Source organism: Columba livia, chromosome 21 (assembly GCF_036013475.1).
Source record: "Columba livia isolate bColLiv1 breed racing homer chromosome 21, bColLiv1.pat.W.v2, whole genome shotgun sequence".
NCBI lineage: Eukaryota > Metazoa > Chordata > Aves > Columbiformes > Columbidae > Columba > Columba livia.
The window spans coordinates 3,833,404-3,846,941 of record NC_088622.1 but is presented as its reverse complement, the minus strand read 5'-3'; the positions used below and the strand labels follow the sequence as shown (position 1 = coordinate 3,846,941).

The 13,538-nt window shown below is 45.8% G+C and overlaps 1 protein-coding gene and 1 long non-coding RNA gene across 11 annotated transcripts in view; one reads left to right on the top strand and one right to left on the bottom strand.

The window, feature by feature from the left end:
- TARDBP (TAR DNA binding protein) overlaps window positions 1-2,960 on the bottom strand; it is a 7,617-nt gene extending 4,657 nt beyond the window's left edge. Inside the window, exons 1-2 of one of the 5 annotated variants that reach the window (XR_010467413.1) lie at window positions 835-1,075; window positions 107-359 (exon numbers count right to left, since the gene is read on the bottom strand). Coding sequence is in view for 3 of the 5 variants with exons in the window: in XM_065037542.1 (XP_064893614.1) it covers window positions 107-344 (238 nt within the window). In the remaining 2 variants the exon portion in view is untranslated. Of the gene's footprint in view, window positions 1-106; window positions 360-795; window positions 1,076-2,859 lie in introns of those variants that run through there. The other 4 variants (XR_010467412.1, XM_065037542.1, XM_065037541.1 and 1 more) reach the window with 4 other exon arrangements.
- LOC110355783 (uncharacterized) lies at window positions 1,136-13,538 on the top strand. Of its 6 annotated transcripts, XR_010467417.1 has the most exons (5): window positions 1,136-1,493; window positions 5,868-8,568; window positions 8,690-8,963; window positions 9,540-9,632; window positions 11,486-13,534. It is a non-coding gene; the product is annotated as an uncharacterized LOC110355783 (long non-coding RNA). The 6 variants fall into 6 exon arrangements; XR_010467415.1 differs by having other exon boundaries at window positions 8,690-9,632; window positions 11,486-13,538; XR_010467418.1 differs by lacking the exon at window positions 11,486-13,534 and having other exon boundaries at window positions 1,137-1,493; window positions 5,868-7,712; window positions 8,388-8,568; window positions 8,690-9,988.

Here is a 13,538-nt window from a genome sequence, read left to right as displayed (position 1 = left end):
AACTTGTGTAAATTGGAGGGTTCAGCGGTGACACTGGAGCCACGTGAAACCATCAGCAACTCGCAGGGGCCTCTCGACTGCACAGAGCCGCAGAACGAAGACAAACCTTTGGGGTAGTTGACCACGTAGACCAGGTTTCCCCAGCCGGCCTCGGGCGCGTGCAGGATGCCCTCCACCAGCCGCACGCCCCGCATGCACTGCGACACCGGGTTGCGGTAGCGCAGCCCACAGGCCCCGGGGAACTGCGCCGTGACGGTGGAGAGCAGCACGGTGCCGTCATCCTCCGACGGGATCTCGATGGGCTCGTCGTTCTCGTCCTCCGTCACCCGGATATACTCCGACATCTTCGCTGGGAGTCACTGAAGTACAGGACAGGGGGGGAAAAGCGGGCGTGAGCCATCACCTGGTTGCTCTTGACTTGGTTTTCCTCTTCCCAGCCTCAACGCGCGAACCATCTGTGTTTATTACACACCGGGGTACAGCGAAATGCGTTATTCGCTGTCGGTAAAGCCTCGGGCCCTGCCGTACCCACAGACACCGAAACAACACCTCGGCCCGGCCCAGAGCCCGCGGAGGGACCCACAGCAACGGCGGGATCTCCCAGCACTACCGCGGCCTCCGCCAGCGGGGCCGGGACCGGCGTCGGGCGGGGGGGAACGGCCCCCTCGGCCGCAGCGCCTGCCAGGGCCTGCCCGCGCCTATGACCTCAACGCCCGTCACCGCCGGCGGCCCCGGCCCTACTGCGCCCTACTGCGCCCTAGTGGGCCCCGAGCGCGCCCGCCGCGCCCCGCTCACCGGCCAGGGAAGGGAGCGGCGTGTCCCAGAGACCCTCACCGGCTCCGCCGCGTACCGCCCGCTGCCCCGCGCTGCCGCACAAAATGGCGGCCGCGGCGTCCCCTCAGAGGCCGGGCCGGGCCGCGGGGCGAACCATTCCATGGGGTAGGAAGGAGTTGCCGCCGAACGCGGCCGGCCGCGGGAACGCGGTGAGTCCGGGCCGCACTGCGGCCACGCATTGCCCGTGCATAGGTGAGGCCGCAGCCCGTGTTCTCGGGATAGGACGGTGGCAGCAGCCGGTGAAGGGACCGCTCCCCGCTCCGTTCCCCCCCCAGCGCCGGTGGTACGGCCCTCCCCGCGCCTGCGCGAAGCGAGCGCGAGGGCTGCCGGGAAGGGGTGGTGCCGGGGCGGCCACGGCGCCCGCGGGGCTCCCGGTGGGGGCGGGATCCCCACAGACACCCCTGCGGACGGGCGGCCCCATCCGGGCCAGACCCCCGGAACGCTGCGGGGCGGGGGCGGCTGTTCCCGGTCAACGATGACGGTAATGGCGGAGCCCCAAGCCCGCAGCGCGGCGGGGCGGCAGCGCCAGGCCGCGGGAAGGACCCGCTGTCCCGGTAGCGGCTGTCGCTCAAGGTTAAAAACCAACCAGCCAAACCCCACCAAGACCCCCACACTCTTTCCAACGAGTCCTAAGCAACGGAGCAGCTTATTGAGCTAAGGTGAGGGGTCTATATCACTAGGGAGAACTCTGCTGGAAATGGTTTTGGGTGTATCAAGAGCTTCCAGTTGGGCTTGAGACCCCATATGCACTTTCAGGTCCCTTTTTCACAGAACGTGGTGACAAAATTAGAGATGGTGAGTATGGCGATCATTGCGGTATCTCAACATCAACCTTAAAATGCAAGTATTTCCAGGCTATAACCCTCTTGCCAAGGGACACAATGAGCGATACTGGCTGAGACATGTGAAGGCTGGCATCGCGTGGTTCTGCGCTGGGTGGGAAGGTTGATCCCACACGCCTCCACCTGCAGATCTCCCGCAGGCGTTCCCCGAGGGCCTGGGAAGAGCTCCATCAACCAGGGTGACTAACGCAGGCAGCTTACGGCAGCTCAGTTCTGTATCTCGTATTTAGTGCGTTTGTCTGACGCCCTCCCGTCCTTCCCCAGCTATCGGCTCATCGCTCAGAACCAATGTCTTCATTAATTCTTACAGATGTTTGGGGGCTTTTTGCCTCTCCAGCCACTGTCCTCTGACCCTGTATAAAACAACTGTGTGGGATTGCTAGAAGTTAAAAGCTAGCAGTTCTAGCCCTGTCCTTTTAATACCCGGTAAGTGTTTACCATAACACGGCTTAATCCTCTCTAGGCCCCATTTCCCCTTACTTAATGGAAAGACTTAATGGTTAAATCTCATTATACAATATTATAAATTTCTGAACTCCAAAGCCATTATGGCTGAGGGAAACTCATATTCTTGCTGCCACTTTTCTGTCTCAAAAAAGAAAGTTATGCAGCAGAGCCTGTACAAAGGTTTTCCCAAGCTGCAGCCCCGGGAAGGGCCGCTCACTGGGCTGCTGTGCGGAGCCCTCTCTGCTCCCATAACTCACACGAGTCTGTGTGCGAAAGAATCGCACAGAGGAGGAAAACAACAGCGGCAGCAACATGGTATTTTCCACCTGGCCTGGTTCCTTTTACAAGGTTAATCATCTGCTTTCAGTAGCATAACCCTCTAGATAAACACTCGCTTTTTATTTTGCAGTGATAATGCTATAAAGCTATAAATTAGTAGCTGTTAATCAATCATTTGTATCTGGATAACTGCCACTCCACATCTCCATGTTATTTTATTCTGCTACTTTAATAATAAGCTGATCTGGTCCATCAGTCACATTAGTTGCAAGTCGCACCAGAGACATCTCTAACAGTTTTCATTACAAGATCGATATGAACAGGAGCCCTCCCAGGGATGTCATCAGCAGAGCTGTGGAGTCCTGCAGCGCGCGGCAGAGCTCGCTCTAACCAGCTCCGTTCTGTGACTCAACCGGTGCGCTGTACCACACTATTAGAAGGAAAATAATTCTCCCACCTTCTTCCTTCTCTTTTCTCCTCATCTGTTGTTCTGTGACACTCATCCAGTCCACACGTGCGCTGTGTTCCCAGTGCCCATCCAGCTTGACCTTCCTGGCACCGGTCTCCTAAAAAGAAATAAAAATAAGTAAGGAAAGGTGACCCTACTGCTAGCAAAGGCTAATCCAGTCCCTTGCATTAATGTATTCTACTGTGTATCTAAGACTCTGGCTTAAGATTTCCTTAGTTGCAAAAGTTGGCACCCGGCACCACTGAAACGCAGCCCATCTGTGCCCAGGTAACTTCAGACTCAGCCTTATCATTTAATTACCATTTTTCAGCAGAGTTCTGAGAGGACCTGACTAGACACAGGCTGACAAGATAAGCTAATGCTCCGTGTAGGCGTTCTCCTGAAATTCCTACATTTTCTAGTCATCCACAATAGACATCCCAAACCCAGTTCTGGTGTTGCCAAGTCAGCGCTGAGGTAGTCAGTGTTGTTTGAACACGCTGCGAGGACTGAGCAGTAATTGCAGCGTGTCAGAATTACCTACTGCACCGTTCGGAGTCAAAGCTATAGTTAAGCAATCATGCTATTTGAAGAGGTTGTCATGGCATTCAGCCAGAGTGACCTCTATCTAACAAAGCATCTGGTGGTAATTTCGCTAATGAGCAGAGTAAGCATCAACCCCGAACTAGATTTCATGCAGGTAAAAGCTTGGAGAGAGCAATGAGCTTGCTGGCTGTAAAACAGACAGGGAAAGAAGGGCAATTATTCACAACAGAGGCTTCTGCCCCAAGAGCTCGTTCCTCAGTTTTGGCAACGAACAAGCTTAGAAGTAAACAAACATTACTATCCATTTTCTGTAAGAACTGGGATCCTTGCAGTGCTTTCTTTCTGCTCCTTTGCATTATGATTAGATGCGAGTTAAGCAATTAACAGTAGTATTGCTCTTGAAGTAACGACACCAGTGGGCATACAGCTAGTTAATTCACCAGTTCCCTCCCACTGGCAATTTGGGGTGCCCACGGGTGCAGACAAATGCAATACCGTGGTACTTGCCATTGCGTATACTGACTTAAGTGTGCCCACAGGCACAAAGCAAAATGCAATACAATAACTGTTTGCTGCTCTGGGTTAACTGTGCTCATGGGTACAAGCAAACTGAGTGTAATGATCATCCATTCACCCTCCCAAAAGCACTCGGGATGAAAAATGACATCAATGGGCATCTAAATATAACCTCTTGACAAAAAACCCCACACATCTGTGGGCATTGAAAAGCATGGAGTGCTGGAGCCTGTTTCTAATGCTAGTTAGAGCAGTAAAAAGCAGGAGGATTTAACAAATGGTGACATGTCCCTGTAGTCAGGATCTGGCCTGACTTTGCCAGTAATTAGTAGGCTATGTCTCTCACCCTTACTCAGTGGAAGTATTTCCCCCCCTGCCAATCAAGTTTTTCCTGCTTTATTCTGAGCATAAGGAGGATGATCACGGTTTTCCCTCTGTGGACATGAAACAAGTGTTCTCCGCAGAAAAGTCTGAGCAATGTAGGCGCATTAGATCCTGTGTGTTGGTTCTCATTCTAAAAACATTTAGCAAGAGAACAAACAAACAAAGCCTGTTATCACCGTATCCCCAGGACTGTGCCCTGAAGTAGTCTGCATTCTTTCCATCAGCCTTATCCTACTCTCATACCTAAGCACAATTTGCTCTACCACATGTATCCAATAAAGCCCACCTTGAAAGCACTGCCTGAAGGAGCAGGACACCATTCAGTTTGTTTATTTCTTTTTGTAATTTAAAGCCACATAGCCAGATGCTATATCAGAAAGAGAGGTGCTGTTCCCTTGAAGGAACAAGATTAATAGTATTTTTTTCCTAGCTACATTCACACACACTAAAAGTAGTGTTTTACAATACTTACATTTTCCCTTTTTAGGAGCTTTCACCCCAACCACAGCGACATTTGCAATAATTACTTCTTCCCCTTCCCAGAAATACCTACTATAAATAGAGCTAACAAGCAAGTTAGCAACATAAAAATTTACTAATGCCTACAGCCTAGGAACAGCCTACTAGAGAAAAGCTTCCTTCAAACAAAATAAGCAGCTTCCACACATGTAAAGTACCTGGAAGGATCACTTAGTCCATGGTTCTCACAGTGACACTCCTCCTAATCCCCTGACTTGAAACAGCATCTACGACTTCATTAGAGTGCCTGAAATATCTCAGGCAATTTTCCCATGCTCCTATAAAGCCATGATTTCAATTATCCCATTTTTTATCCACCGGAGATGGTTTAGTCCTGGTTCTTAAAGAGGCAGAGTTTCTACGTTCATTTCGGTTCATGTCCTTATTTACTCTTCCAAAACTGCTCAGAACGGGCGCTGTGTTTTTTAATCTCTCAGCAAACACAATCAAACTAAGATCATTTTTTTACATGTTTGGCTCTTTTAAAGATCCAGAAGGACTCGGTGCCCATCAGTCTGGGTCCTTTCAGCCCTAGTAGCTGCTTGGAAAAAACCCCTTTGGCCATATTTCCCTAAGTGACACACCACAAAAAGTTGCTGCTGCTACTTGTTTTACCACCAGACAGATGTTGAGTGTTAGTGGGACAAGAAAAATCAGAACAGGCAATTAACTTATCTGCGAGTGGGGCTGATTGGTTTGCATGTCTCTGAAGCAGCCATCCAGGTGCGGTGGTGTCCTGGCCGCTGCTCCGCAAACCCCCATTGGACAAATGGGTCTGGGTGGGAGCTCTGTTAGCAACTAAAAATGTGTTGTAGTAATTAGAAACCCAAGAATGGTGGCCAAAGGCCCCTCTGAGCTCCGTAGATGCTGCTGGCAGCGGGTTCTCGCCGCTACCTTTGTTCCTAAGCTGTGAACCACGGTTCAAAGCATAACAGTGCGGAGTATCTGATATCTCCACCCTCTCGTTTGATTGGTACCTGTGGGAACTGTCGAAGGTTTGCATCTTGTACACAGAGAATGCAAAACTACCTTCATTCTGTTTTGTTTGGCAGAGTCACATCAAACCGTCTGCAAGTTGCCTCCCTTGCCTTTCTGGACCATCCACAGCAGAGCCTGGGAAGATTTCTGCCCGTGATTCTCAGAGGTATCTAGTCCGTTCCCAGAGCTCGGTTCCCGGTGAAGATGTGCCAGGCATCTTCCAAAGGAATTTGTTGCCTCTTACACTGCATTGGAGCTGAGATTCAGAGACTGGTTTTTTAATTTGCTAGATTGTGTAATAACTCCCAGCGTAGTAGAGTGTGAACTTCCATCAGCACAGATTGTCATAAACCAAAGGACAAAATCCACCGAGTGGGGAGCTGGGAACTGTGCTGGAGAGCTGGCGTCGAGTGTGTAAAATTGTGTCAGATCCTAAATACTGAACACAGACATTGGTATTTACACTGGAGGTTGGAAGGAGACTCCTTCAAAGACAAAGCCACAGGTGGCTTGGGTAAGATGTAGCAACTATTCCTGTAAGCCCTGGAATAGTGTGCAGGACAACTGTGGCAGGATCTAGTCAAAAGCTGTTTTGTCCGAGTTCTCCTTCTCTCTCTTTTCCTTTCAAAAGGTGGGAAGACAGTCCAAGGTACTTTTTTGCTGGGTTTGAATGATGCAGACTGAAGCAGGAACTCAAGTATGAGACAAAGACTGGTTTAAAAATGGCTAGGTTTTACTGCCTGGTGATATTTTTTCAAAGTACATTTACTGAAGATTTATGTAAAATCTATCTTTTGTCTACTTAAAATATGTCAAATGGATGTACAGGGCAAAATTTAATGCATATGGGTTTTCATTATTTTAAATCATTTGCAATATAAATGATTTACTATGACATCAGACATTTGTTCTTTGGCTGTCCACCATAAATTGAGGCCCACCCAAATTTCCAGTCTTAGCTATCTTTCTGCATTCCCTCCCCCAGTATCTATAATCTCAGTTCTGTGATTCTTCATGTAAATGGCTTTCAACAAGGAAAGGAACAGAACACATAATTTGCCTTAATACAGGTAATTTTGAAAGAGGAGCAAGACCTTTACATGAGAAATAGTTGACAGCCACGGAAAGGGGAGAACTAACGCTCATAGAACAGAAAGTCGTTCTTGATGAGAGTGGCGAGAGCTACTGATCAACCAGATGTGACTAAATGGACTTTTTGTGCAGTTGAAGCTGCCAGAGGTGATAGACTTCTATCTTTCTCTTTCTGCGTTTTCTCATGTCTTTTTAGTGCCCTTACATTTATAATGCAATCAATCCAACCCGGGCCAGTTAATGTTGTAGGCGACCGTTTGGAAACCTGAGGGATTGAGGTAAGCCCGTTTCCTCAAGGTCATTCTGAAAGTCCATGGTGAAAAACTGGTGACACCTGACACCCAGAATTGTGCTTTCACGACAGATTTTCTCCTAACGGCGGTAAAAATCTTGACACAATCAAACTTTTTGTAAGACTTGTGGAAAACCCCATTCGTTATTGTGTCTGCTGGTTGTCTTATGATGGTTAATGGATCACAGACATTTGGACCCATCGATAACCTTTATTTGAAGCCTTTCCAGCTCACTAGTTACTGAAAATTGTTGCTACCCAAAAGCTCTGCAGTGGCCTCTGCTACAAGAACTAAACACCTGAACTCAGCCCAGTTTCTCATCCATGGATGTCACCTCAAAACCCACCAGGTCAACTGACTCTGCTGAGACACTGATTTCTACTCATGAAATGGAAAGACAGTTGCGTCTGAACCAAACACTGTATTTTTGCGAACTTCCCTCACCCACACCACATATCTCAGTCTTTGCACAACTCCCTTCCTGCTCTGTCAAAGGATTTCACTATTTTTACAATTTCATGCATTATTGCTCAGGTATGTACTTTTAAGGCTACATCCCAAATCTGACCTGCCCAAAGATTTGTAGCAATTCTGAGCGATATCATAAACTAAGGAACATCCTAAGGGGAATCTTACTTCTGACATCCTGGCTATCTGCCCAGTCCTAGAGCCACAAGTGTGCCTGACAATGTCCTTTATCTCTGTTTGCTGCCTTTCCCACAGTGCTCGTCCTACACCAAACAACAGCACTGCCAACAAGCTTAATCCAGAAAGCAGAGTGCCTGCACGCGTCTGCCGTCGTCCCAGCTTCCAGTGGCTCTGCCACGGCGAGATCCAATTGAGAAAATCTCAGCGTAGCTCTGATTTATGTGCAGAAGTGTAGAGGAGAGCAGAAGCTTTTAGTATGTTGGAAGTAGTTAGGAATTAAGGCCAAAGAAAGGACAGTCGTGTCAATTGCATCCTAAAAAAAGAAAACTTAAGTGAAAGTCCTGGCTCCTGAACTGTTTCTGGGCTGGCAGATGTGCGCACTTCTGTTGGCAGATACTGTGGAAAGCTAATGGGCCCATTTTGATCCTCTCCCTTACACAATGGCATCAGTTTTACAGTTTGGAGGGAGGCCTGGTGGGACTGTGACACTTCAGCATTTTTCCTGAAATGAAATTAAGGAATACATTTAATATTTTAAGTTCTCTGATGATGTCTTGTCAGGAACCTCCACTGGACCCAGCACATGACTCCAGATGTGGCCGAGGGAAGAAAATCTGCAAAGTGCAAGGCTGACACCTGGAGGGAACTGCTGCGATGCAGCTGGGGAGTCCAGAGGAGTTAGGCGAGGATTCTGCAACACAGCTTGGCTTAGGAAAGCTCAGAGGGGGTGACATGATCCCAGGTTTGGGAAGTGTTTCTTTTTCTAGTGAAGGAGTGCTTTAGATATTCTCCCTTTTTCCCTTTTCCAACAATAAAGAAAAATCCTGATTTCTATTTCAGATTTTCCATGTCTTTTTTTTTAGGAGTGGAGAAGAACATGGAAACGAACTCTCTGTCATCTGATTATTCACTTCTCCCATGTTCAGGAATATTCGGATCCAAACTTATCTTGCTCAATAAGCTGCTACAAATAATGCAACACTATTGTTTCAGTTGGTTATTCGAATATGTTTGAATTGCTGCATATCAGACTTCCCGCTGCTTTACATTTGATCTCTCTGTGCTGTGAGTTTCTGGAGTACAGACTTACAGGGCAATTCCGCCTGTCAAAGCTGCAGCTGGAAGATTTGGCATTAGGTAGAGCTTGTTCTTTTCATGTCTGGCTCTGCCAGCACCCACCGTGAGGCTTTTCTTGATGCTGATCCTAATCAAGGAACGCAAGGCAGCTTCTGGGACAAAGTCTTCATGCTTTGGGAAGTTTGCTCTCAGCCTGGCAATCACCCATTCACAGCACTTACTCAAACCTTTTCAGTAATCTCTCCTCTGCCAGGAATTGTCTCAGTATTTGTGAATGCTGTTTTTGCTTGATCTAATTTTAGGATATGTTAATAACAGAGTTATTTACTGTGCTGGTATTACCGTACACTTAGTATCTCATGAACCCAAAGATTTTATGTCCGTTACATCTCCTTAATTCCCTTTGTCATTGCCAGTGCAGTTCCAATCATCATAAACTTTGCTTAGCAGTGAATAGTTGTTTATGGAAATTAAAAAAAAAGAAACCAAAACAAAACCATAAAATGAACACAGCAGTTATTTTAATAACTCTAATATGCAATTCTGCTAATCCACCGAGGGTACACCTCCCCGAGTCTCCATATGTCTTTTCTGGTGTATCTCAATCCTGATTGACTGCATATCTTTCCCTTCTAGCCTTCAGACTCCTAAAATATCACCGATATTCAGTTCATCCTGATGAGCAGCCTGAACTACTCCATACATTTCCTGCCCAGACCAGCTTAATGGGTGAGCCATTAAAATACTTGCTCCGATCTGGGAAGTAGAAGAGAGGCATGTTGCCAACTTCGGTAGCCAAACAAGACATCTGGTGTGCTGGAGGTGCAGCTTTTCAGCCCAGAGACCTGGGAAGTTCAATGCCATCTCTGTGGATATTGTTTCTTCAGCATGACTCTAAAAAAGCAGGAACACCTTTCCCTGCCTCCACCCAACCTTTCACCTTCTTCCACCCAACAGTATTGTTGATGCTGGGTTGTCAGTTGTGCTGAATTATACTGGTTCGCTTGTGGTTATTCAATGGTGTAGACAAATACCAATTCAAGATCAAGGGTGAACCCTGGCCACTAAACTTGTTTCACTCGTGACTCATTCCAGACTTAAAACTGGCTCTTGCTGACATTTTATTAACCCAATTTGTCATTCTCCTAACCCCCATTATCCGACCCAGGCAGATTATTTACTTTGAAAAGATGTGTGGATGGCTTCCATGCGAATCGTAAGTAGATCCAGGTGCCATAGCTAGATTCCAGAGGGAGCTATAGGCCTGAGATACATGTGCTGGTAAAATAACTTCTGTCCTAGATACTTTCAAACCCAGTGACATTCTCCCTGTTCAGATATTTTCTGGGCACTCATTCCTGCAGCCTAGCACCAATATGATAAAATGCTTACACACGTACCTTCGAGCCTGTGCATGGTCCCAAAGAGATCAGCAAAGGTAAATTTAAGCATATACTGGAAGTTATGCACATGCTGAAATATACTCTTGCTTTGGAGTCAGAATCAGCAACTACCACCTCGTAAGCAACTCCCTTTGAATCTTTGCATTTATCCCAAAATAAAGCATTCAGGTCAAGAATTAGCTCGCTGCCTTCCAGAGAATTCGTCATTTCCAGTCTGCAAGCTTGAGCAGAGAAATCCAGGAAGCATCAATAAATCCACTTTGACAGCAGAGTAAAGAGCTGCAAAAGGAGTAACCTGTCAGGGTAATGTGACTTAATTTCTCAGAGAAAGATCCTTTTCATAGATGAAATAAAAATGCCAGCGAAGTCAAATAGCAGGAAGTGTCACACTCGGTTCTCTCTCGGTAGGACAAAAAATAAATAAAAAGAAGGCAAGGTAAATGACGTGGTCTTACATTTAGCAAGGGAAGTAATAACATAATCCGAGAAGAATAACATACACTGAGAATCTATACACAGCAATCTGAGTATGACAAAGGTAGGTGTTCCCGCATAAACTTTAATTTAATCTACACATTTTTACTTGGACAAAACGAAGGTTATGTGCCAGGGAGTTTAAAGATTGGTGAGATTCTCAGATTGGACATGCGGGGGCAGTCTTAACTGCAGTTTACTATGGCAAAACTCCGCTGTGCAATATCAAAGCAGGGTCATTACAAGCTGTTTGGTTTGGCCTCCCAAGTTACAATGTCGAGATCTAGAGCTTTGCCCCTTTCAAACAAGGGACCCATCCGGGTTTTTAGATTTCCATATTCCAAGGGTGAGCACTGTCCCTTTAATAAGCGCAGAGATCTCAGTCCGAATGGGGAATGAAGCCCCGGCTACCAACAGTTATGAAACCTCCCTTTTAGAGCTTGCAGGCTTAGGGGCCGCTGCTACACTCCGAGGTTAATAATCAGTTTTAATATTCACTTAGGGGGCTGTAAAAAAAGAATGAAAATTTCCTAATTTGAAAATGGACTTGATTGGCAGCTTTATTATCTCTGTAAGGTGCGTGGCATTCCACACAATCAAGTCGTTTTTTAAAATAATCTCACTGCTTAAGTCATACACGCTGCTAATTGCATTTTAATAAGTCTCTTTAAAATCTTTCCATATTTTTTAATATCCTAATATTAGATAAGTGATTGCTGGGGACACTGGAGGGCACTGAAGTTTATAGAAAGAGGAACACCATAATGAAGCTTTATTGGGATGGCATCACCAAACAATTGCTGTGATAGCAACACTCCCAAGCTTGGAAAAGCGCCAGACATTCCCCCCTGGAACTGACTCAGACACTCGCCTCTCTGGCTCAGGACTGACGCAGAAAATGGATGCTTTCTGCCTCATAAAATGGCCTCTTTCCGCCTTGGAAATGACTGAGGAACTGTCCACTTTTGATTTGGAAAGGACTCGGGAACTGGCCTTTCTCCATTGAACAATGACTTCGAAACGTATCTTTTTGGTTTTATTTGCTTGATTCTGGCTTGAAAGTATAAAAGCATTGTGGTTTTTTTTTGATTTGGCCAGGACTAGACAGAAAGAAGATATTTTTTACCAGCTTTACACAATAACAGAGGTCGTGAAAGGCTTCAATGGGAATTAGACAACCAAGGCTACAAGTAGAATAGATGAACTTTCCATCTCGAACATCAAACCCAGTTAAGATGAGAGAGTATTTGGAAAACAACATATATATGGTGCGGGGTTATTGGGTGGCTATATCTCATGCAGGGGACATGGAGCATCATCCAAGAATATCAATAGCAATCCAGACTCAATCATTCTAAAATTAAACAAACAAAACACACCAAAAAACTCAAACACCAGCGGGACCAAACTGACAAACTCCAGATTCAAGCACCCCAAAGTACAGAGAATTTCAAACCCAGATTTGCGCTGGATCCTGCCTGTGCAGCTATTGCAGCAGTTACGAGCCAGTGGTGCAAGAAGGTGCCCCACAACATTGCATGTGCGGAGTCCAACATTTGGTGGGGGAAGTCTGCTTTCACATTCAGTGCTGTGCTCCCTGCATATTGCAGTTGTGTTTCTCCAAATTCTGACTGTTGGGAAACATTCAGTGTAATTTAACAGCATCATCCATGTGGGGGGAAAAAAACCCCAACATTAATCCCAAATTAGTATGTATCTGGCTTCTAGGGAACTTGACCAGGACAAAGAGACTTTCTTTTCTTTCTAAAACAGAACGGCAATGCCAAATTTTACATTAAATTGCATTTTGGCCTCTGCAATTCGTGTATTTGGACTTGAGATCAGAAACATTATTTTATGAACAATAGGTCTTTAATGTGTTGCCTGCTCTTATGTGCTTCTTTCCCCGAAGTGTCATCTTCTGACTTCACACTATAATAAATCACGATGTCAGCTTCGTTTGAAAAAAATCAAGCTTCTAGAAGTTTACTATTAGTAAAGAAAACCAGAAAAAATGTTATATCTTCTTAAAGATTAAAAATTCTTGTAAACAAATGCAGAGAATCCATAACTGATTTATTTTTTTCTTTCCAATCTCATAATATTTAAGTAAAGTTCGTTTTTTGGAACTCAACTAAGAGTTTTAATACTTGGAATGGGCAACGCCGATACAAACATCTTGCATTCGTTTGTTTGAAAGTGAGCCATTTTCTGACTAACTGAAGATCTGTTTGTCTACCCATGTGTTTCTTCTGTACATCATCAGAGAATCCCTGGACTTGGTCCATCGTATCTTGAGGTCTGATCTTATTCCCACTGAAATTCAAAGGAGTTCTGCCACTGACTCCCAGTTAAAAATGGATCAAACCCAATTTTACCATATAGTATGAATAACAATAGTTTTCCTATTAATACAGAGTTTCTTATTACTAGTTGTGTACCTTTCTGATTTTAAGGTGTATGAGGCGCCTCTGTAAAGGAACTAATGTATCAGACATCAGCCATGAGATAGAAAAGAGTTGTCAGTTTACAAAATTTCCTGTCTTCGTCTCTTCTTCCCCTATTTTTTTTCCCTTCCTTCTGAAAATAGGAGCAGAAGGTCTTGTTTCACACTGACAGGCTGGGAGGCACATGTTCCGCGAACTTCTGCACAGGAAGTAAATGTCCAGGTCATATTTATCCCTTTTCATGTGGTTCTTTTAATCCCCCAGATTGGGTTTCAGAAGAGTTTTACAGTTTCAGTTTTACAAAGCAAACC